This window comes from Stegastes partitus, unplaced genomic scaffold (genome assembly GCF_000690725.1).
Source record: "Stegastes partitus isolate 25-593 unplaced genomic scaffold, Stegastes_partitus-1.0.2 Scaffold177, whole genome shotgun sequence".
NCBI lineage: Eukaryota > Metazoa > Chordata > Actinopteri > Pomacentridae > Stegastes > Stegastes partitus.
In genome coordinates, this window is record NW_007577908.1 from 511,151 (window position 1) to 537,267 (window position 26,117).

At 39.3% G+C, this 26,117-nt stretch overlaps 1 protein-coding gene across 1 annotated transcript in view; it reads left to right on the forward strand.

The window, feature by feature from the left end:
• The window catches only part of caska (calcium/calmodulin-dependent serine protein kinase a), a 188,338-nt gene extending 162,259 nt beyond the window's left edge, over positions 1 to 26,079 (forward strand). The window contains exons 21-28 of the mRNA XM_008279958.1: positions 949 to 990; positions 1,515 to 1,711; positions 11,434 to 11,549; positions 18,596 to 18,676; positions 18,764 to 18,844; positions 18,977 to 19,179; positions 19,260 to 19,343; positions 24,481 to 26,079. Of these exons, the coding sequence (XP_008278180.1) occupies positions 949 to 990; positions 1,515 to 1,711; positions 11,434 to 11,549; positions 18,596 to 18,676; positions 18,764 to 18,844; positions 18,977 to 19,179; positions 19,260 to 19,343; positions 24,481 to 24,657 (981 nt within the window). The 3' untranslated portion in view covers positions 24,658 to 26,079. The remainder of the gene's footprint in view (positions 1 to 948; positions 991 to 1,514; positions 1,712 to 11,433; positions 11,550 to 18,595; positions 18,677 to 18,763; positions 18,845 to 18,976; positions 19,180 to 19,259; positions 19,344 to 24,480) is intronic.
• The last annotated feature ends 38 nt before the right edge of the window (positions 26,080 to 26,117 follow it).

Consider the following 26,117-nt stretch of genomic DNA (forward strand, 5'->3'; position numbering starts at 1 on the left):
ATAAATACTTTTCAAGATAAAGTTTTTTTTGTTAGTTTTTTTTTTTTTTTTTATCACCCGTCGATCCACTTTCAGGTTTTTTCACACATTGAAATATGAAGGTTTGAATGACTTGAATGAATGAGTTTTTACTGCTTTGTCTCAGCATGACAATATTGCAGAAATATTGGACAAGTAGATCAAACATCTTTGATTATAGGCGCACTGAAATATGAAAAAATGTTGTAGCGTTCATGATAATGTAAAAGTGAACTACTGATATTTTCTGAACCACATGTAGCTGCATGTCTCAATAATACAAAACTCCACATGTAGAATGCTTCTTCACATGAAATACTTGATTACTGAAATGACAAAATAATAATAATGATAATAATAATTTTGTTCTTTCATGACTCATTAAGCAGGTAAGACAAGCTTTTCAACAGAAATAAAAGTATTGGTAAATAGTATAATCTAGGTAGAATAGAGTTATGGAGTTTCAAAATGTTTTTAAGAAAAGAAAGAAAGAAAACATCTAGGAAAGTACAGAATAATCTAAAATTTCATAGATAGCATTTTTAATATCTGTACTTTATAGTAATGTTTCTAGCAAATCAGAGATGATGGAGCAGAAGGCCTTTGATGATTTGAGATGGAATAACTCTGCTGAGAGATGAACTGAAAGCATCTTTGATCTTGTAAATGCACCAGCAGGGGGCAGTAGAGCCTCAGTGCTGTCGAGCTACTCAGTGCCACTGAATCGTCTCATAGTTTACATGTTGACAAGTGTTACGAGGGAAAGCTGACTTTCTGTCCCTCCGTACGAGGAGCTGTGCCTCACCCTTGTCCTGTCTCACCACCATGCCCCCTCCTGACCGCCCTCCCCTCCACCAGCCTCGGCCCCTACTGTTTAGACATTGCATAGCCATTTTGCTGCATGATGTGTGTGATGCTTTCAAATCCTAGATTGTATCCAGACCTCCAATCAAGGACAAAATGTCTGTTAAGGTAAGAGACAGCCTTTTCCCCCACTTTCTCCATAAATTAAAAAAAAATAGTAGAAAGCAAGTAACTCCCTGTACACATTTGTCCCGAACACTTGTTCCAGCTGTTTTTAACACAGAGTGCAACAAGCAGCTGTGTGGTTAAAATGTTTTAAAGCAGGATAATGACTGTTGTTTTGATCTAATGGACCCGTAAACAATGCCTGTGCCGTAATTGCCAGAGTGTTGAGAGGCTCATTAATAGCCTTGCAGTGTCTGGGTTTATCTTGCTGCAAAACGCCCTTCCTTGGAAACTAGTTTCCAACGTGGCAACAGTAAACCCCCTCACGCCCCTTGAGAATCCACTGCTCATTACTTCAGACCTCGCTGTCATGTTATGAACACCATCAAGCCACATTTATCTTTCTTTCCATTTCTCTGCGCCTCTGCCAACACTCACATCATCCACTTTTTGACTCAGCACTGCCTGTCCAAACCCCTCATCGCTCAGTCAGCTCACATTTATAATGTCTGCGATTTTAACCACAGATCTACGTGAGGGCCCAGTTTGAGTACGACCCCTCCAAAGACGAGCTCATCCCCTGCAAGGAGGCCGGCATTCGCTTCCGTGTGGGCGACATCATCCAGATCATATCCAAGGATGACCACAACTGGTGGCAGGGCAAACTGGAGAACACTAAAAATGGCACAGCAGGCCTCATCCCATCACCTGAGCTGCAGGAGTGGTGAGACACAAACATAAAGATGGATGATAGCTCAAGACACAAGCCATGTTTCCACCAGTCCCTGGTCTTTTTCTTCATTGTTGATTTATTGTTTTATTTTTTCAATCACTTGATTCGTTGTTTGGTTTAGAAAATGTCAGAAAATTGTGTCAATCAGTGTTTCAAAGCATAATGTGATGTTCTTGGCTCTTTTGTAAGCCACTGGGATATAGAAATGCTATGCCAGTTGATTCCAGCTTGATTTAACATGTGTGCTGGCCAGAGGTCATAAAGCAGCATAATAGACTTTGTCTTGGTGTCCTTTTGTTAGCTGAGCCCCCACAATGCTCTCTGCATACCAACAGGGAATTTCCCACCTCCTCTGGCTGCAAAAGTATCAAACAGTAAGAGTGAAGTTAAAAATTAAATAAAAAATGTTGAAGAATTTCAGACACACTCCTGCTCACTAACTTGCAAAAAATCGTATTAGTAACATTTCTGTTGCGAATAAATGTATTCATGAAGGTCTACAGAAACTAGCTAACAAATATATATATTGCAAGTTAGACAGTGTACCAAAATCTATGTGAATCTGCAATCCAATAAGTTTATAATGTTATCAACACTACATAAAGTGCATCGTATCTAAGAAAGTGATATGAGTCATCTGCAGATTTTAAATCTAAAATTGAACAACCGGATAAGGTGCAAAAACTTGATCAGGAAATCCCTAATTAGTTTCACTGTCAGTTAATCTGTCAATTATCTTTATTCTGACCTTTTTATGATTAATAATATAAAGATAAGATGAGCATTAATTAATCCCATAGTGGAGAAAAGTGCAGTGTTTCATCCATAAAGGGGTAAACAATACCAGGGCAGAAAAAGAAAAGAAAAAATACTGTTGACACTGTACAGATTCTTCTATATGTAGAANTATATTTCGTATATTTCTTTATTTGCTGAACTTCTAGAATGACCGTATTTCAATGAGCATATTTAACATTAATGTTGTGCAATTAGTTGCGGAAGCCAAACACTAAAGTACACGTGTTGGCAAAGTTTGGTCGTAAGTCAAGCAAAACAAAAACAAGCAGAGCCTCATAACCTACAGATCTGTTGGTTTTGCAACCAAAAGATGTAAAATCAAATAAAGGGTAAATAAACAGTATTAAGTGCAATTATATGCATGGAAGTTAATCGTAGACTAAAATTATAAATGGTATTAATTTATTTATTGAAAGTGTGAAGGTCCTTGACTCTAACCTTTGTTTCTTCATGGTGTTTTGCAAACCCCTGTATATAACCTTATTTTAATATATACCGTCGTGACTTGACATTCAACCCCCTTGACAATCCGAAAACCTTGCTATCTGACAGGTTTTTAGGAAAAACGAACGAAATCCATAGAAAATAACCTTAACATATCGACAGCCTTGGATTCCGACTCCGACATGACAGTTTATGTCACAAATAAGGATAACGGCATATTATCTGACTTAACAGTCCGACAGATTTACTTACCTTTGATGTCAACCGGCGGGCCCGTGCACAAGCGCACTGGTCAGTTAGGCGTGAAATCCAGTGATGCGTAGTGTTCTAACAATACACTAGTTATTATAACAACTATAAACAATGAATATTAACAACAAATGACCCTTCAAGCATCAAGCCCTCCTTGTATCTCAACCTCCGTCTTGACAATCCGACAGCCTTGCTATCTGATATAAATGAAGGTTTTACATTTAGTGTCAGATTATCGAGTCACGACTGTAATTTATTATTATTATTTATTTGGTCCGGTGAATTTGTATTCAGTGTGTATATATATGCCTTAAGGTTCTTATCTTTAATAATGTAACCCTCTGAATCCCAGGCAATTGCTATATGTTTTTTTATTCACTGTGGGCTCATTTTTCACCTGAATGTGAATAACAGTGACTGGACTCTACTGAGTGGACTGTGGAGCAGCTAGAAGAAGCCTGCAGATCTAAAAGGCCTTTAAGGACAGAAGGGAATTGACTCATACAGTCTGGTACCTGACCATGAAAACCTTACATGTAATTAGATTATTTTAGGATGGATTGAAAAAACACAGTGCAGAGTCTAAACTTGGTATGATGTGGTTGGTGCAGTCGTCTCTATTTAGGCTCCTTTATGTTGAAAAGAAAACATGCAAACCACAACTCTGCTTCGATTCAGCTCACAAAGGACGACCAATATAACTGCATAGTTCACAAACTTCTGTTTTCCATAATTTGAAGGATTTTGAATAATCACTTTATACACTTAAAAGTTAGTAGTTTATTTTAAAGCTGTTTTTACTCATTTATCTCTGCAAAAACTTCATACTTCAGTTCTCCTTTGCTGCATGTCCTCCTTATTTCCATAGTTATCATTGCAGTTCCTTTACAACCATGTAGTGTTTATTTACCTCTGATTCCAGCTCCTTTGGTCGTCCAGCACACTCCAGCAGACCCCTTTAGTTGTGTCTTTGGCAGTCTGTTAGTGATGACCTCATAGTTTCAGCTGCTCAGATCGTGTTAGCATAGCGCCCCCCTGTGGTGAGGTGAGGACGTGCAGGCTGCTGGCGAGGCCGTCTCCCATGTCTTGTTGACTCATTTCATTACGTCAGCGCTGTGGTTGGTCTCTAATGTGTTCTGCACACACACCCCCTCCATTGCTTACAGGAGTGTGTGTGTGTCTGTGTGTGTATGCGTGTGTGTGTGTGTGTGTGTGTGTGCGTGTGTGTGTGTGCGCATGCTGGTTGTGCGCTGCTGACTTGTATGTCTTATTTCAGAAAGAGTCCCCCACCACCTCCAGGCAGTCCCCTGCTAATGGCCACTCCAGCATTAACAGTTCTATCTTGGTAAGGACCCTCAGAAACCCCCCAACAACAGACCCATAACATTTTCTGTCTCCTCTTGGCCTTCCGGTGCGTCTCATGTGTCACACCGATGTGTCTTGGTATTTTTACATGTGTCAGTCCATGCAGATGGACACTCATCCTGAGTTGTGTCTGTTTCATTTTGCGTTGTGATGGTGTCAGTAGGATTAGAAGTAGGCGGGTCACCGCAGGTTGATCATCCTCCCTGTTCATCTGTTTGAGCCAAAGGCCCCTGTGTCCGATATCTCAGTTAACAAATTGGTGTGCCTCTTAAAGCTGCTGCATACTGTGCTGCTGACACAACACTAGGCCTCAAGTGGTCACGATGCTGCAGGGAGACACGCTAAACGCTCCCACTCTGCATCACACTAAACCTCATCAGGTTTTGCAGCTTCTTTATTTCCTGCTAAGGCTTCCGACTGACACTGTGGTCGCACTGATGCTGCAGCTGCTTCGCTTGCTCTGTGCTTGCTTGGTTGCTCCACAGCCAGATGTGCTTTAACAGATGAGATTTCCACTTTCTTCTCTCCTCTTTTGTCTTTTTTTTTCTCTCACCAGCAATAGTTAGACCGCTAAGAAATGTGCATGCAAAAGTTTTGTGTTCTTTGTGTTATATTTTAACGTTTGTATCTTGCTTAACCATGATTTTCTGTCAATGGTTTACCTCCACAGGACCTGCCATCCACCATCCAGCCTAAAGGTCGACAGGTAACTAAGTCACTCACCTGTGCTCACTAGCTCCTTGTACACTGCTTGCATCCCTCCCCTTTACACTAAAGTGTGTGTCTATTTTTCCTCCAAACCTGTTTTCTGCTTCACAATACTCATTAGTTTAATTTAAATGCAGTTAAAAGTCATTTTAAAAATCACCAACGTGACATCACTTCCTAGAGCTACAAACTGTAAAAACAGAAAGAATCATTAAATTTTTAACTACCTGACGATCCTTGAACGCATCATGCGTCACTTTTGATTCCATTGTGAAAAACAACCAAATCTAAGCTTAAAATTGTGATATGTAATAGAAATCACTTTATTCTGAATGCTTCATTTAAAAAATTGGCAAATAATACACCATTTGCATGAAACTAATTTAGTTAAAAACAAACAATTCTGCACGAACGGTCACATAAGAAAATTTCTTATTTTTTAGCTACACTGCAGGCAGTGTTTACACAGAGTAGAGAGGTTGGAAGTGTGAAAACAAATGAGGAAGACTGAAAGGAAAGTAAAACATACTTAAGCAGTAAATAAATAAATGCAGCATGGCTTAAAAACAGTATAGAAAGGAGCAAGTTGTCAGGAAATACATTTAGCCTGGTGAAACATCTTTCTAGAGCTGATGTGCAGGGTTACAGAGAAAAACTTTGCAAAGGTAGAAAAAATATTGCAATACCAATAGTATGTAGAGCCACCATTTTTTCCCAGTATTGGTAAAACCTGTGGGCACTTGGAAAAATGTTGTTAATTTTAAGTTTTTTCAATTTTAGTAGTGTGTAAATAAACACATTCAACTTTAGTTCTTTTCTTTTTTTTTTTAGGATTTGAGGCATTACTTTGCCATAGTGCACAAGAGTAGTGGCAAAAAATATATATATATAGTATAGAAATGTCACTTTTTTTGTAAATGAATAATCACGGATATTTGATTTTATTTTTTTGTTAATATTTATGGTATTATAACTGTGTCATCCTGCACAAAATACATTTCTAAATTCTTTACCCTTAAAGATTAACGATAGCCAAATACTCTACTTCTAGCCGTTGTGTTGTTTCCATAGAGGTGCATGATTTTATATTGCAGGGAAAAATGAACCCACAGTGACGGAAAATATAACAGGGTCAAATCAAACAAGGGTTCAGAGGATTAAGTCCAGTTGTTTTGTTTGACTGGCCATCACTCATGATGTGACCAATTTTCCGTCTGTCTTTACTGCTGAGTCACAGGCAGGTGTGGATACGCTATATAAACGTATTAATGAAAAAATATCATTTTCTCCATTCAGTTTTCCTTTACTCATAATCTTGCAGCCTCTAATCTTAGAGAATATCAGGACTGTGTCTGTTCTGGTAAAATTATAGCATCTACAAGGGGTGAGTGCAGTTCAGATAGACAGCATTCTCTAAATCGGGTTTCATAGTTAAAGCAGTGGGATGGTGGAATTCCATAGCTACTAATATTAGAGACTGAGGAAGCTTTGCAGAGATTACAGCGAGCCTCAAGCTCAAGTGTCACCACCAATGATAGCCTTGTATTTATTGCACTTTCTATATTTATTATGATAGACTTGTTGTTTTGTGTAGCGTAGTTCTGTGGTTGTGTTTCGTCTACCTGTCCAGGGAGAATAGATGTAAATTAGCTGCCGGCTTTCTCTGCTGCAATTACTTTTAATCGTGTCCCAGCAAAAATAACCAATAAAATAAAATAAATCACTTTCAGCCTTTAACACTTTACAGAAACGACTCTCCAGAGAGCATTACAGTGATCGATGTTATTATTCTGTTTCCAAATAAACCACAGGGATAGTATTTTAAGAAACATGTCACCCAGCCCAGCTCCACGGTGCAAAAGCTACATCAGGCTTTGGATACAGACACAACTTGTTAATAGGATCAGTTTACTGTTGTTCTGGTCTCTGGTGAGATTTCTTCACAGTAAGGAACATTTCTGATCCCAATCCAAAAAGCATTACGTTTAATTCTGTAATTTCCAGCAGAACAGGCTGCAGCTGCTCAGCTTTTATCAGACCAAATGCACTGTGTCTGCTGCTCCAGCAGATGCAATGCATCTGGATTCAAATTAAGCTTTGTTTTGAGGGTGTTCAGCTAAATTAGATTTTATTGATTTGGAGAACATAATGCTTCCATTTGAGTCCAAGAGGAAAACAGTCAAATTTATCAGTTTGTGTATTTCCATTTTAAGAAGGAAGCCAGAAATCCAGACTAACTGTGTCACCTACAACACACACTTCTTGGTGATCCTTCATCTGTACTCTCTAACAACCACACCTCCCCTCCACGAACAAAACACATCCACATTCTGGACACAAATACCACACTGTAGTGGTCACTCATGTTTAAAAACTCATGTAGAGGTCTCCACAGATCTGTATTTGCCATCTGAAACCAGACCCCTTTCATTGCTGTGTCAGCATTAAAATGAATCAGTGTGTATAGACTAAAGTGGCTAAATTCAAATTCTTTAATAAAAACAGATTTGTAAAAATTGACCATGATTTTTAATATTGGCAGAAATTACAACATTTTATTATAGTACATTTTTCAGCTTCATTGCAAAACCCCAGTTTTAAACATACAGACACAATTTTCTACAAGTCACAGAACAAAATACAACTTTGACCCAGTTTAGTTAGATGTTTATCCAGCCAGACCCCAAGAAAACCTGGGAAGACCTCGACTTGTTTTTTTCTTCTTGACCACTAACAGCACTTCACTACCTTCTGTTTAACTGTATGTTTGGTAACAATGGCACAGGCATTGTTGAACCCTGCAGAGCCACCACGGTCACATACACATGTACTGCAGTAAAGATATGATGGTTAAACAGCTGTGAGAAAAGCAGCATCTACAAAAAGCAAACTAAAACGTTGTGTCAGCATTAACAATCTCCCTTAACAGCCATTTCATCACAGCCGTCAGTGTCGCTGTGCGTGTTCACCTCCCATTGATTTATTTCCTCTGAGATAATCCAACATCCATCCATCCATCCAAAATCATGCTGTCTTACCCTTCACTGCTGGGTCCTTCCATCTTAAATCATCACAATTTTAGAACAATTTCTGCTTGATCTCTGATTTTATAGGCTTTATTGCATAAAGTATGGATATTTATAAAGATTTACAGTATGTCAAATCTGTATATAAATACTTTTCAAGATAAAGTTTTTTTTGTTAGTTTTTTTTTTTTTTTTTATCACCCGTCGATCCACTTTCAGGTTTTTTCACACATTGAAATATGAAGGTTTGAATGACTTGAATGAATGAGTTTTTACTGCTTTGTCTCAGCATGACAATATTGCAGAAATATTGGACAAGTAGATCAAACATCTTTGATTATAGGCGCACTGAAATATGAAAAAATGTTGTAGCGTTCATGATAATGTAAAAGTGAACTACTGATATTTTCTGAACCACATGTAGCTGCATGTCTCAATAATACAAAACTCCACATGTAGAATGCTTCTTCACATGAAATACTTGATTACTGAAATGACAAAATAATAATAATGATAATAATAATTTTGTTCTTTCATGACTCATTAAGCAGGTAAGACAAGCTTTTCAACAGAAATAAAAGTATTGGTAAATAGTATAATCTAGGTAGAATAGAGTTATGGAGTTTCAAAATGTTTTTAAGAAAAGAAAGAAAGAAAACATCTAGGAAAGTACAGAATAATCTAAAATTTCATAGATAGCATTTTTAATATCTGTACTTTATAGTAATGTTTCTAGCAAATCAGAGATGATGGAGCAGAAGGCCTTTGATGATTTGAGATGGAATAACTCTGCTGAGAGATGAACTGAAAGCATCTTTGATCTTGTAAATGCACCAGCAGGGGGCAGTAGAGCCTCAGTGCTGTCGAGCTACTCAGTGCCACTGAATCGTCTCATAGTTTACATGTTGACAAGTGTTACGAGGGAAAGCTGACTTTCTGTCCCTCCGTACGAGGAGCTGTGCCTCACCCTTGTCCTGTCTCACCACCATGCCCCCTCCTGACCGCCCTCCCCTCCACCAGCCTCGGCCCCTACTGTTTAGACATTGCATAGCCATTTTGCTGCATGATGTGTGTGATGCTTTCAAATCCTAGATTGTATCCAGACCTCCAATCAAGGACAAAATGTCTGTTAAGGTAAGAGACAGCCTTTTCCCCCACTTTCTCCATAAATTAAAAAAAAATAGTAGAAAGCAAGTAACTCCCTGTACACATTTGTCCCGAACACTTGTTCCAGCTGTTTTTAACACAGAGTGCAACAAGCAGCTGTGTGGTTAAAATGTTTTAAAGCAGGATAATGACTGTTGTTTTGATCTAATGGACCCGTAAACAATGCCTGTGCCGTAATTGCCAGAGTGTTGAGAGGCTCATTAATAGCCTTGCAGTGTCTGGGTTTATCTTGCTGCAAAACGCCCTTCCTTGGAAACTAGTTTCCAACGTGGCAACAGTAAACCCCCTCACGCCCCTTGAGAATCCACTGCTCATTACTTCAGACCTCGCTGTCATGTTATGAACACCATCAAGCCACATTTATCTTTCTTTCCATTTCTCTGCGCCTCTGCCAACACTCACATCATCCACTTTTTGACTCAGCACTGCCTGTCCAAACCCCTCATCGCTCAGTCAGCTCACATTTATAATGTCTGCGATTTTAACCACAGATCTACGTGAGGGCCCAGTTTGAGTACGACCCCTCCAAAGACGAGCTCATCCCCTGCAAGGAGGCCGGCATTCGCTTCCGTGTGGGCGACATCATCCAGATCATATCCAAGGATGACCACAACTGGTGGCAGGGCAAACTGGAGAACACTAAAAATGGCACAGCAGGCCTCATCCCATCACCTGAGCTGCAGGAGTGGTGAGACACAAACATAAAGATGGATGATAGCTCAAGACACAAGCCATGTTTCCACCAGTCCCTGGTCTTTTTCTTCATTGTTGATTTATTATTTTATTTTTTCAATCACTTGATTCGTTGTTTGGTTTAGAAAATGTCAGAAAATTGTGTCAATCAATGTTTCAAAGCATAATGTGATGTTCTTGGCTCTTTTGTATGCCACTGGGATATAGAAATGCTATCACAGTTGATTCCAGCTTGATTTAACATGTGTGCTGGCCAGAGGTCATAAAGCAGCATAATAGACTTTGTCATGGTGTCCTTTTGTTAGCTAAGCCCCCACAATGCTCTCTGCATACCAACAGGGAATTTCCCACCTCCTCTGGCTGCAAAAGTATCAAACAGTAAGAGTGAAGTTAAAAATTAAATAAAAAATGTTGAAGAATTTCAGACACACTCCTGCTCACTAACTTGCAAAAAATCGTATTAGTAACATTTCTGTTGCGAATAAATGTATTCATGAAGGTCTACAGAAACTAGCTAACAAATATATATATTGCAAGTTAGACAGTGTACCGAAATCTATGTGAAACTGCAATCCAATAAGTTTATAATGTTATCAACACTACATAAAGTGCATCGTATCTAAGAAAGTGATATGAGTCATTGGCCGATTTTAAATCTAAAATTGAACAACCGGATAAGGTGCAAAAACTTGATCAGGAAATCCCTAATTAGTTTCACTGTCAGTTAATCTGTCAATAATCTTTATTCTGACCTTTTTATGATTAATAATATAAAGATAAGATGAGCATTAATTAATCCCATAGTGGAGAGAAGTGCAGTGTTTCATTCATAAAGGGGTAAACAATACCAGGGCAGAAAAAGAAAAGAAAAAATACTGTTGACACTGTACAGATTCTTCTATATGTAGAACATTTTGATTTTGCACACATTCCTTCAAATAGGGAAAATAACATTTTGCACTATGAGTAGAAAAACAATGGTAATGCAGATTCTTCCATAAGTAGAAAGTATTACAATAATATATATATTTTTAAAAGTCTTATATTGTGAAATCAACTATAAACCATGTAAATGCAGTTGAAACTATAGGAGGGGGGAAAAAACACAAATATAAGTTGTCTAGAATGATTTAAAATTTAAGTTTAATCAGAAGATTCTTAATCCCTGGAGAGAGTTCCTGCAGTGGAAGCATGGCTGATGTTACAGATTCTTTTTCTCCACAACTAAAATCCAACACTGTTTGTGTGTTTGTGTTGTAGGCGAGTGGCGTGCATAGCCATGGAGAAGACCAAGCAGGAGCAGCAGGCCAGCTGCACCTGGTTTGGCAAGAAGAAGAAGCAGTACAAAGACAAGTATTTGGCAAAGCACAACGCAGGTAACAAAATTCACACTCATTTACATCTGCATTCCCAGCATGTGCATTAGGGCTGAAACGATTCCTCGAGTAATTTGATTACTAGAATACCTCGAGGCAAAATTCTCTGCCTTGTGGCTTCATTTAATCCCTTACATACTATACTATACTATACTATACTATACTATACTATACTATACAATGCATACACTTGTCCGCCCATGTACCGCCTGGACGGTTATTTCTGTTGCACAGCGCACTGACTTCCACGTTTGATGCCGCAACGCGCAACCAAACGCAGAATGCAAAATGGAAACAGAGACAGTCAGAGATGAAAACAGTGAGCGTTTTCTCTGTCATGTATTGCTTTTAAATTAAACTTAAGTAATTTAATGAAGTTATTTTTTGTTTGAATCTGATTACTTGATTAATTGCCCGAATAATCGATAGAATACTCGATTATTAAAATAGTTGATAGCTGCAGCCCTAATGTGCACACAAAACAAGCTGCAGACATCTCAGTGTTGCTTCGTCTCATCACTCCCTGCTGCACGTGCATGTGTTTTACGTAATATTTACTCAAGTGTGAGTGTGCGTGTCAGACCATGTGTTTGTGTAGGTGGAACTTGTATGTAACCGGATCTTGTGGCATTTATCGCAGCCAGGAGTGACAGGAAAAGCTGCCAGTGTAGCAGAAATCTTATCCGAGCTGAGAGGCGATTTAGGGAAATGTAGGCAGCTCATGGATACAGATGCCAGGTTTGATCCAGCAGATCTCTGCATTTTCAGGCATAGTTTTAAGTTGCTGTAGTGGATGTGCCTGTGTGCTTTTTTGGCAAAGTATCTGATCAGTTGTCTCATCTGTAAACGCGCAGCGTTGACTAAAGATGTGCAGGAGAAGCATCAGCAGCGGATATGTTTAGTTGCGTCTGGACACTGATGAAGCACATACAGTAGATTCTCGGCTCGAGTATCACAACCATGTGTCTGGCTGTGTGACCAGGCTGAGCTGGGGGGCAGAAAATCCTCACGTGTGATTGTGAGCAGAGTTGTGACTGTAGAGTTCACAGAGGAGGCAGCGGCGGGGGTAAAGGTCAGTGCTGAGACAGAGGCAGGTTTTCTGTCAGGTTTATTAGGTAAAGCTGGAGAGTTATGACAAGCTGTAGCTTTACTCTTTGCATTTTTAGTCTGTAGAAACTATTTTACGGTGCATTATCATTTTGTATTGTTTTTTTAAACTGCTGATTTGCAGAGAATAACAGCCTTTTGTCGATTTTGCAGAACTGAATGCATGTGAACACTTGATAACTGCTTACTTAGGTGTGAGAGAGGCAATAAAAGACCCACATAAAGCGTTATTATGAACCAGTAGTTACTTGTGATCCACCAACAGCTGAGTTTTGAGTAGGTCTGCAACTAATGGGGGTTTATATTTGTGATAAATTAGTTAATTGTTCGTTGAATGTCAACAGACAGCACAAAGCCTCACAAGTTCTCAGAGCCCCTAAAATTATAGAAGATCACTGATATTGGCTAATAAGGGTTAAAAATGAAATAACCTTACCAGCCCTTAATGGACGTTAACAGGCAGATGATGCCTGTCAGGCCAAAAGTTCACAGTGTAGTTTGAAAATGTTACGTACAATTAAATATGACATGTACATGAAAGCTATTTTTTTGTTTTACCCAGTGAATGTCTACATTTGAAAAGCATTGTTTTTTATGTCTGCACCTGCCAGTGGTGCTAGTAATATGTTATTTCCACTACAGGATAAACCTGATTTTGTCTGTAATGAGGTAGGAAAATTATGTGCAAGCTGGAAAATATTCGTACCCTGGATATCTGGCAAAATCTAGAGTAGTTCTTCCTCACTTAAAATGTTAAAATGTTTCCAACCAACAGTGGAAAAGCCACAAATATCCAGTTTAAAGAGCATTTGAAATATTTGCATTTTTCACAGAAGTTACTAATTATAATGCTGTTTTAAAGATTAACAGTTTAGTATATTAATCATGTAATTTACTATTCATATATCATTATCATTTTTGTCACTCAGCTAATCAAACAAATAATTAACGTCACAATTCAAGCAAAAGGGTATTTTGTGCTTTCCAGATCGAGATTTTTCAGGAGTGAAAACTAAATAGTCACAGACAAGAAACTTCTTTTCTATATCTTGGATTATGTTTCATGAAACAACAAACAGATTACTGTGATCCTGTGATCTCTGGAGTTTACAGTAAAGCAGGATGGAGATGAAACAAGGTCTCGGGTATCTGTACTCATGAACTCTTGAGCGTCACACCTCCTGTACAGTTTGTGCAGCAGGTGTCTCATCACATGTTTGTGAACTTGGCAGCAGAGTTTACGCAGGAGCCAAAGTAAATCTATACGTTAGACTTTATTCCAAATTAGCAGCAGAGATTCACAGTCATATTGCAGCTGTGAGCTTGTTCTGATTTATAAACCATTTCCTGGTTTTCTATAAACTGATCTAAGAGTGAAGTGAAAGAGGAGTACTGGGTGTGTACTGTTACTTAGTGCTTTGTTGTATGTCACATTTGTGCGTGCAGTTCATCTCAGAGGATTATGGGATGAGAAAGATGAGATATGCTGCGCTGCTGATGTGACAGAGTAGGCTAAAGGTTGTGTGTCTGTGTGTGTGTATACAGTATGTTTGAGTGTGTGTGTGTGTGTGTGTGTATCTGAATATCCACTTCATATCTGTCAAACCCATGAGCCTCAACACCCAGCTGACACATCTGTCGGTGTCCATTTAAAGGACGCGTTCACAGTTTTTCAGGTTGGTGTCTGTAAGACCTTTGAGGCAGTTTTTTCTTATGCTGATATGATTCCTCCTATTCTAACTGGACACTAGGAGAGATGAAGAAGAAGTATTTAAGTTGTGCAAAAATGTATTCTGAAGTTGATCTGAAGCTACTCTAAAGGGTTTTAATGAGCAGTGTGAACAGAAGGAATGATTACAAACAACCAAAACCTATTTAAGTGTCAGTTTGGGCACATGACCACTGTGTTAAGCCAGAAGCACTGTGAACCTTTCCTTTGAATCTGCATTGTTTGAATACTCTACAGCATGTAACACAGAACAGTCGTGAATGCATCAACACCGGAATCAACTGTATTTAAGCATGTCGTATTTAAACTGAAATAATAAATGCAATCGCTGAATCAATTAGAACACACATAGTTCATGTTTGACACATTTAGTTTCTTGTTACTTCCCAGGAATTCTAATTAGAGTTAAAGAAAAAGTATCTGCATAGACGTAGAATTTATGCTTCTAGAGTGCACCTGTGAAACGTTAAACACAAAACAAAACTGTAACTTGTAACAAAACTTGTAGTTATAGTTACAGCTCTGATTTATGATAAAATGGAAGAGTAGCTCTGTGGCAAAGTATTATTGGTTCACTCTGAACAAAGAAGAAAATTGGTAAACAGAAACCATGCAGGTGCTTTAACAATATTAAACCAGACATACATAAGCATTGTTCAGTTCCAGAAGTTGAGAAATCATATTGGAATCATTGAAAATTGTCAAATCAAATCAGGCCTTAGTAATTATTGCAGGTCAAAATTTGAATGTGTTCAAACAGGTAAAAGAAGAAGACATAATCTAATAATCTATAATATCAAACTGTACAGTTAGAATCAGTAAAATGTTTTATTATCTGCTGATTAAGCATCCCTTACACAAATCAATCTTTTTTTCCTGGAAAACAGTGTTACATTCCCAAGAAGTGATGACTTTTATGCCCTGAAAGTCTTCAACTTTAACTGTTCTGTCGGCCTCCAGTTTTGTCGTGTTAATTACCATCAGCAGCCTCCACATACCACGTCTCACACTGTGACATATCACCAGCCACTGTGAATATGCCTTCTAACAGCAACAACAACAGCATTTTGTCTATTTCCATCTCCACTGTCGGCACTGTGTAGTACTGCACAGCTGCCCAGCTGTTGTATCTTGCTGTTTGTGTGTAACATTGTGTATTTCTGCTGTTGTAACCGAACCATGTTATGACCCCTCCTGTTCATCTCTCTCGCTTTCTCCTACTGAACGGCCTCTCTGCATGTAAGTAACAACCAGTGACAGCAACCAACTCCTCTTTTCTCTCTTCTTCTTCTATTTTAACTGTGTATCAGCTGTCACTGCCAGTTTCACTTTTGTTTCTGTTGCTATTGTCCCAAACAACAGAAAGTTCAGACAAAACTGAAACCTTGTAGCTTAGTTTGTGAGTCTCAGAGACTGTGTGCTGTGATGTTCATCATATCTTATTTTCCAATCCATGTTTGGTCCAATGTGTTCATTAACATGCACTAATATAAACAGCAGTTAGTATTAACATGTCCAGTTGAATATATTGTAACTGTAATTGCCTGTTAGTCTGAGCAGCAGCCGCCTTCTACACAGGAGAACCCAGTGACTTGTGGGTTTTGTATTTCGCCTGTCAGCGTCCTGAGATGGTGGCTGCATGGAGGCTCATGTTTCAGAGGCTGAGAACACATTGTACAGTGAACAGTTCTGCTTTCACATGTGATACTCTGCGGCACCAACGTTCTGAAATTTCCCTCAATTATTCTGCTCTGTGTTTTGTCACAGAGAAATGTTTGGACTCCAGAAAGCCCTACCTAACATTAACTTTAAGTACTGTTTTATACAAGAAATCACAGTACAGTCAAACTGCGTGTTCTGCTCTGTAAGCTAACAACCCACACAGCTGCATGCAGTTTCTTTTTAAGGAAACAGATTCAAAATTCACCTTTGTGATTTATTTAGAAGAAATGGAAATGTCAAAATGAATAGGGTGCAATTTTCTGTTTCACATACCATAAAGATATAAACATCAGTTGCTGTGTTTCCATAAAGTATTTTAATGTGCATTTTGAAGTGTCATGTTAGAAGATGTAATGTCTACATGGGTGATAGAAACGATCAAAACCTTTTTGACAAAGGTTTAAGCTCTCATTATCCATTCAATTGTTTCACTTTTTTGTTGTCTTCACCTTTAAAGTACAGCTTTCCCAATGAAAACCATTTTCTAAACACTTCGCTCCATTTTTTTCATATAAATAGCCAAAAGTTCTGTTCTTCTTCTTTGAGGTATTTAGGGGTCGGGTTCTGTCCATCTAGTCAGAGGCCACTTGACAATTATATGAAAACAGGGGCTATTGGGATAAAAGGCAAGAGTTGATCAGCAGCAGTGTCAAAGCAACTGCAGTCAAGCTAGACTTGGAGGAAATCACAGAAATATTTGGTACTTTGGCGATTAAGCGAGGATGTTAGGTAACAGTAGAATTTGATAGTCCTAGATAGCTCCTTTGCCCCATTATATCAGCCCGTGAAACTTTCTGACCAGCTGTTTTCTCATTAGACGAATGAATTGAACAAATGAACACAATTATTTTAAAGCAAACAGTCAGTTTAGTCAGCATCACTTCACAGGTAATCTAAGCTCTCCTCTATGGAATAATATTTGTGCCACAATCCTGAGCGAGCACACAATGGGAAATTTTGAGCGCAGAAAAAAGTCTTGAGCAAATAAAAGCTTATCGTAAGCAAACAAAAATCCATTCTGCGCTCAAAACTATTACTGCTGTGTTTGCAACTATCAACATATGTGGACCATCATGCTGCCTTTAACTCGGTTTTGCTCCCACAGATCTCCATTCTGTGCACTCAACTACACATTCACGCTCACTCGTGATGTCTTTCTTGCTCACGCTCAACACTGATGATCTGTTACAGCTCAACTCTGCCTGCACGTTCGTTCGACTTGGCACAGCACTACGAATGTGCCACAAAACCAACCAATCACAGTCTTGCACAGGGTGGCTAACCCTATCCAATCAGGTGGCTATTTCAGCTGTAAAAAGTGACAACAAAATAAACTGGAGTTGTGTGATTAATGCTGTGTTACAATATGTTTTCGATGAGTTTTTGTTTTTGTTTTTTAATTATTGTATTATATATAACAAAGACAATTTCTTCATCCTTGTCTAAGTAGCTCAGGCTAGTCAAGCTGAACAATGTCATTAGAACCTGAACAGCAACATGAAAATGGTGCACCACGGCCGCACATAAGTAGTTGGTATTACTGAAACGAATGTGCAGGCAGAGTTGAGCTTGAACAGGTCGTCAGTGTTGAGCACAAACAAGAAAGACCAATGACAAATGACAAAACGGAGTGAACGACAGCATGATCGTGCATGTATGTTGATAGCTGCAAACACAGCAGTGATAGTTTTGAGCACAGAATAGATTTTTGTTTGCTTGCAATAAGTTTTTATTTTCTCAAGATTTTTTTCTGTGCTCAAAATTTCCCATTGCGGGCTCAGGATTGTGGCACAAATATAATTCCATACACCTCTTGTCATTTCTGGGGTTGTGGTTCAGTAGTCTTTGATTCAACTTTTGAATCAAATTTAACTTTCACCATTAGCTATGAACTAAAGTTACAAATAACTTCAGTTGAAAGATTCAGTTCAGATCTGTGATTTCTGCTGTTGTTGCCAGAAATGTAAATATAACTGCTCTGTTAAACTAATTAGGCACTGCTGTTAGCTTATACTCCTTATGTTTGCTGTTCTTGGTTAATTCCCTTCTTGTAACTTTTTGTTAGGCAATAATTTCCTTCAGGAATAAATGAAGTTCTATTTCATCTATTAATAGCAGCAGCTATAAGTGAGAAGCTGCTGTCTTTCCTGCACAGCGTCAAAATGGCCAATCACACAAAAAAATAAACAAAGGCTCAAAAAGACATTCATTTGTTTTTCTGTATACCAACATGGTACCAGATCATCTGTCTGAACCCAACCTTGGTCATTTCCACTCACTGTTTTCACATTAGACCTGTTGCCAGGGAGATTTCTAATCTCCTTTGGTTTGAGAACTCCCTCCTCTCTTCACCACGTAGTTACCAGATGTGTTTAGTACACCTTGTTCCCTTCACACTCTCTAGAGCTCCCTGACTGTTGTTTATCCCAACACCTCCTTTCCACATCCTTTTAAGCTTAATTCTGTCTTTCTCATCTCTCCCCTTCAGTGTTTGACCAACTAGATCTCGTCACGTATGAGGAGGTTGTGAAGCTGCCTGCTTTCAAGAGAAAAACACTAGTTTTGTTAGGTGAGTGATGCCAAGTGTAGCAGCAAGAAATGAGCAAGTCTGGCTTCATAACTGACCTCACTGACTGAATTTGTGTGTCTTTGTCAGGCGCTCATGGAGTCGGCAGACGACACATCAAGAACACACTCATAACCAAGCACCCCGACAGATTTGCCTACCCCATCCCACGTAAGACTTCCCAGCACCGCAATATGTTTTTATTTCATATATTTATTTCCAAACACATGGCAGGAAACACAAAAGTACCTTTGTATGCTTTAGGAAATTCTCACTTCTTGTGTTCAATTCTGTGTCCTACAGACACGACCAGACCTCCTAAAAAGGACGAGGAGAATGGCAAGAACTACTACTTTGTTTCCCACGACCAGATGATGCAGGACATCAGCAACAACGAGTACCTGGAGTACGGCAGCCACGAGGACGCCATGTACGGGACGCGGCTCGAGACCATTCGGAAGATCCACCAACAGGGACTCATCTCTATTCTGGATGTTGAACCTCAGGTGTGTGTGGCTGAGAGTGTGAATGTGTGTGCAGGCAGTATGTACGGACAGTTTGACCTCTAACACCTGTTCTCCATCAGGCCCTGAAGGTCCTGCGAACAGCAGAGTTTGCCCCGTACGTCGTCTTTATTGCTGCACCAACTATCACACCAGGCATCAATGAGGTAAGAACTCACTAGACGCACAAACACACACCAAAAAATGATGGATTCTGCTGTTTAACTAGACTCAAAACTCGTGCACATAAAAACCAACCATGTATACGTGATACAATCTCACAAAACAGTAACTGCAAGTGGAAAACGATCCTTGCAAGAGAGCATTTCTGCTCTGCACAAATGCACTCCATTGAGCACCTCTGCCTGCTCTTGGTTTCCATGTGCACATGTTTTGAGACTGATTAGACACCACAATTGAGCCAAGGAAAAGGCTGGTGATGTTCTCCACATTTTTTATTGCTCATAAAAAGACCAACATCGACATCTTTTTACTCGTCAGTGAAACAGAGCTCCACTGTTGTCCAAAAACTATCAAAGATACTTTATTAACACCTACTACTAGGACATAGCCCTAGTGTGGATGTGCACATGGACAAGGGAGGACACGTTCCATACAAGAGATCAGCATCTATCTACATATTTTGTGTTTTTGCACTATAAATCAAATCAACCTGGTCCATTGTGGTTTTCTAGTGCATGGTTAGTGCCCTTGTTGTGTAGTGGCCACACGGACCAAAAAGGATTCAGAGAAATCTGCACAGAACCTCATGTATATCCTCTGATGATGGAAATATTTGGGGGAAATACATAATTGCAGTTGAATTCTTGATTTCATTTTTTAAAGGGTTCAAGTCAGGCTTAAGATCAACATTCACACGAGTTGACAGTTTAAACCCTGGGTTAGATGCACTGCAAGACATACATTGAAATCTTTGCCTTTTTGCTAAATGCATGGTTTCAAATGGCAAGTTCAAATTAAAATTAATAACTTCTGTTAATACCTGTTGTACATATATTAAACAGCATCTTCAGAGTGAAATAGAAAGCAGTATAATGACAACAACTACACATTTGTGGAGTCTGCAGTTGTCCATGTGCACATCACCAGAGAGCATTCTCACAGCTTAATACCCTGGCACTGGTGACATGTTGCTTCATTACCATGACTACACACCCTGTAGTTTATTTTGACTCAATGCCACACATGCTGACTTTTTAAATAATAATTATTGTTATTGACTGCTGAAAATGTTCTCCTCTTTGAGTAACAATTGCCAAAAAAACAACAGTGCTCAGCTGTTAAAGGAAATTGGCCTTTTTTTAAATATCAAACTGTGCTGTATAATAAAAACCAGCTTTTAAAGATTGACATCCTTAGTATGAATAAATAACCTTGGAGCTGAGTGTCACTGCAAACTAGAGAAATCAACACATTTTGGGTTTTCATCACCAGCCTTATTCTTCAAAAATCAAGAACCAAAATAATAACTTGTAAAAATGTAGTAAAAGGTGATTCATCAGATTTGCAAATGTAACCAGTTATTATGATCTTGGTTCATCAGTGAGTTAAATCATTTGAATAATTGGCTGAGGACTCTCAATATGTGATTGTCTCTTTAAAATCAAACAACATAGTCTGACATTCAAATTGCTGTCCAGTCAACGAACATATCTGAAAAAGAAGAGCAGTGAATTTTAACATTTAAAAAGCAAACAACAGTAAATGTTTCTTTTTCCACGTTTCAAAAATCCATTCAGCTTCTGTTAATCAATGTTTCACCTACAATCTATATAACATGTGCAACTCATTTTGAAGTGCACATATTATGTTCTGACAAGTTATTACTATTACCAGTTGTGATAAACAGGATTGATGCTTGGCTGTCTCGCTTTAACAAATCTAACAAAGTCATCTATATGTCTGCCATCATAGCATGTGAACCTGCAGTCTCTTGTTCTGTTCGCTTTCGTACTATGTTTGTGTTTCATTCCTCTCTGCACTATTTTATTTTTGCACGCTGCATGCATTTGTTTCTTTGGCACTCCCCTCAGATGCCCAGGTGGTGTCGAACGCTGCCAGTAAGTAAAACCAGACGGAGCAGACACTCTAGTGTTATTTTTAATTTATGTATGTGTATGTCTTGTCATAAACTCCCTGTAAGGTTCTAGCGTCTGCATAGATTCTCAGTTAGTCAGGTTCCCATGATGAAGTGCCTCAGTAAATGGTGGGAAATGGACTTTTTTTGGTTCTTGAGGACGTGCCACCTTCATTTACAAGGTTGCAGGTTTTTTACTATCACCCCCAACCTATATGAGACAAGGTGTGAATAGTGGTGAAACTGCCTGGAGACAGATCTCAGGACTGCATTGTAAGTGCCTGATAAGTGGTGTTGTAGACCCCTCCTCTGTTCAGAAATGACTGTTCCACTTTAACATGGATGGCATCTGTCTTCTCATACATAGGCCTGTGCACTCCTTGCTGCATTCAACTGCATGTGGCTCATTCCATTTCAATTCATCACATTTTCAAGACTGTATCTGCTCAACAGTCTTTGATTTGCCTCAAATTTTCATAACTTGAAATATGGATGTTTATAAAGGGATTTGTGAACATTTAGCTTGAGATATCAAATCATTTCTGAGATAAAAAATCGGACATGGTCAAGCAGAAGGCCCCTGGTGGTTTTAAATGGAATAACACATATATAAGGTTGCTCAGCATGTGTTTGGGGAGTTTCTTCTCAGGGTGAACCAGTTTTTGTCCCAAAGTGTTAATGGGTCTGAAGTGTACAAAGCCCCTTAAAGGTCATGACAAGGAGTTTTTGAGTACTACTTTTCTTAATATGTTTTACATTCCCTGTGAGCAGTCAGTGTTTTGTTTTGGTCCAGTCCAGCCGTAACACACTGCCAGTTTAGGGAACCACTCTGCAGATACCACAGATTCAGAAGAAACATCTGACGCTTGACTCATTTATTGTTCATTATTCCTTTTAAAAGGCCAATCTCTGACAGCACTGGCTCTGCCTGTATTGATGGTGAATCTGTGGTTGGATTTATGGTTATTGTTCAGACTCCAGCAGCTGGTTTGGTTCAGGAATACGGCAGCTGTGAAACAACACCAGCAAACTATGGCTGCACCCACAATACTGCTGCATGCAGTCAGAGTAAAAGGATGCAATAAAAATGATGCACTGACTCCTTGTAGCCACAACTGTATGAGGTGTACTATGATACAGTATCATGTGGCCTGTAAGCCAATGCTGTGACAACAGAGTCAGTTCACACCCTGAGCTGTGTCCATCAGGCACAAGTCTGCAACATTACATTTAGAAAGAGGAGCTGGTTGACCAGCTCCCTTACTGATCACTGCAGCCATTTTGGCTGTAACACGTTTGTTTTTAATGGATGTAACTCTGACGACATGCTGCAGTCATGTGTGTGAAGGGACAGTTTTGCTGGTGAAATGCTGTATTAAAGCTCCTCTATGTCTACACTCCTAAATAAAATTAAAAAATAAACACATCTGTTTTAGAAGCACCACAGGTTCAAATACTAACAGCTGGACATCCACAGCAACACAGACTGAAACACAGCAGCAGCTGAAGTCCAACTAGTAACCACATAGCCAGGCACAGTTGTTGTTGGAGATGAGCAATAAATGCAGGGATCCTCATCCTCACATCATCGTATCTACAGTGTTATAACTGGACTGGGCCTGAAATTAACAGTTTGTGTGCATCAGGAGGAATGTAGAACACATTGCGAGGTAACTCATAGCGCTCCAAAGAACTGGACTGCAATGTTTTGTTTAGAGAAAATCCTACGTTTCTCGGACACTTCAACTCAGCAACTCCCAATAAGATAAATTGGATGAAATAAACCAAGTATAAGAACCACAAAGAAGTCCAGCTGCCTTCTGCTACTAAAGCACTGTGGACTATGGTTCTAGTGGTGCGCTTCCCCTTTTGCTGAGTTAAACCCTTAACACTGTGCGTTTAATATAATGTAAGTGTATGCAACGCAAGTTAATCACACAGTGTTTAGGGGCCTTCAAGGAATAGTTAGATTTCTTTGAAGTGAGATAGTGAGGTACTTATCCACAGTCGTTGTATTACCTACAGTAGATAGTGGTGCCCCAGTTTGGAGAAGCAGTGAGGGCAGCTAGCCAGGTCTCTAAGCAGTACTGCTGTGAATAAGGTCAGCAGTAAAACGTATTTTAGTCACATAAAGTTATCCCTTTAAATGTCTGCTCTATTTTGAATATTTATACCGCTTTACCTGTGAGGTGGCCGTGTTATTTTGTATTTTCCTATCTGTAGAACTTGTGGATTCCTACACAAAAGCACAACCATGCACTGCATTGAGCTTGAGTTATACTCATGTGTTGAATCTATAGAGAGGCTTCACTGTTGTGAGCATTTATGTAGGTTTGGTGTGCCAATTGGAAACTATACACCATTATGCTACTTAGTGGCATTTATACCTCAAACAATAGTTAGTAAAACAGAGCAGGTCTTGTTGGAGTTATATCTGTTGAAGCTCCAGTTACTTTTACCAAAAATGAACAGTTTAGAAAGGGAGAAGACAAAGGATCCATCTAAGTCTATATGCTGACCGGTAGAGCGATGGAAACGAGAAATCATCATATTGCTACACTGACAAAATACTGGCTCCTGCATCTGTGTGATGAGAAAGTGAAATGCAACCTATTACATGCTTTTACACATTATCTTTGTGCAGCTCAGTGTGCCACATTAACATGGTATATTACTACCAAGTGGCCCAGTCTTAGTTGTTGCAGTCTGCATCACCACAACTTGTAGTTACATTTCAGGGAAAATGCATGTCAGACTGTGGAATAGATCAACACTGAGGTATACAGTAAATAAAGCTTTACAGCACTGAGACTCTGACCAACACTGCTGATCTGCCGTGTAATGCAGTGGACATCATGTGCACATCATGTGTAGGAATGTGGAAGTCCTACAGTTGTGGAAATGTAGCACCAAAGGAAAGAGCTTTCTGACAGCTGGGTTAAGCAGTGAAATATCCTGAATATTGAAAATACACTGACACAGGTCCTGATTTCTTGAGTTGGCTGAAATGTGCTTTGCTGCTGACACCATTCATCTCTGTGCTCCTGCTATGGCTACGACACTGACTGTGGATAAGTACCTTATACAGCTCCACTTCAAAGACTGATCTTTCTCTCTGAAGATTTTCTTCAGTCCTCTGTGGGCTCTCATCCTTCTCTGCCTCCATCAGTGTCTAACACCCTCTTTTCCTCGTCCTCCTCCTCCAGGACGAGTCTCTCCAGCGGCTGCAGAAAGAGTCGGAGATCCTGCAGAAGACCTACGCCCACTACTTCGACCAGACCATCATCAACAACGAGATCGATGAGACCATCAGACACCTTGAAGAGGCCATCGATCTGGTGTGCACCACCAGCCAGTGGGTCCCCGTGTCCTGGGTCTACTAACCTGCACCACCTCCTCCTCCACCTCTACTACTCCATCTCCCCTCCCAGCAACGACACCTCAGCCAAACTCCCATCACTCTCTCTTCAAAACAAGAATAGTGAAAAACTATGAACACAAACGAATGGGAAACCTCTCTACACTGCACTTGATCGAAAACACCCTCAGCGTACTGTGAAAGCGACCACAGCATTCAACTGAAATCCTCCTGATTGCCGCGCAAACAGCCTGCAGCGGCCAATTGTCGGACTCTTGTCCTTGCAGACGACCTAGTCATAGTGTTGTATAAAAACAGAGTAAACAAAAAGTGAATATTGTCATGTCTGTACTAGCTAGGAGGCGACATTTTTGTAGATGTTTGTTTTAAAGAGACAGTACCGCATCCCGCCTCTCCACATCCCTCCCGTCACATCGTAGTCCTGTTGGGTGTCGTAAACCACCTGTAGAAGAGACGCTGTCAGTGGGTATTCTCTCTATCCGCAGACTGAAGTAAAAGCACACAAGCACACTGCAATGTCTTCTCATCTGTAGATCATGTCAGCAGCCCTCATTATTTATTCATTCCTATTCTTTTCTAAGCTGTGACACCGGATTATTTCCCCTCATCTGTCCTGCTGTTAGCGCTCGGTACTATTACAGTATCACCGTGCACCTCTCGACCGACCAGGTACTGTCTCTTCTAAATAAATCCATAAATGTTTTAGAGATTTGAATGAGGTTATCATGCATGTGGACATTTGCAAGCTTCCATGCTGTCAGTCAGTCAGTGTTCCCCGTGTCCCTCTGTAAACCTTTGAGAAAGAAAAAAATCTATATATTTAAAGAAAAAAAAACATTCCAGTTGTTTGGAAGACTGAACTCAGCCAAGAGAAGCCAGAGGGGGCAAGAAAAAAAAAAAAAAACTAATAGTGACGGAGCTGGACGTTGACTTGACACCTATGCACATCCCTTGCATTTCGGGTGACATTTCTACACCACAGATTTATAGAAAGATTGACCATGTAAGTGAGATGTGTTTGTAAAAAAAACAAAAAAAACAAAAAAAAAAAGAAGGAAAAAAAAAGGAAAATCTAATAAAAGTCTTGATTTTTTTTTTCTCTTTTTGATTTGTCATAAGCAAAAAAGGAAGAAATTCACCTGATTGCTCATTTGCCATTTCAAAAATGTGATGTCCCAGAGTATTAGTGTCTCAATCAAGTTTAAAAATCAATGAGAGATGAAATGCTGAATTTTATTCTGAAACTGTGTAACTGTCTGCAAAGCAAGTGAAGAGGAGGCAGCGTGTGCAACTAATTAACCACATATATGAATACAACAGACTGACGTACAACTGCCCCTTGTGTAAATGACTCTGCAATGATAAAAGTTCTTCAGTATGAACAATTTTTTAAAATATATTTCCTTTTATGTGTTGGAAACATGAACCTTGGAGTGGCTCTTCTTTCTTTTCCTTTTCCAGTGC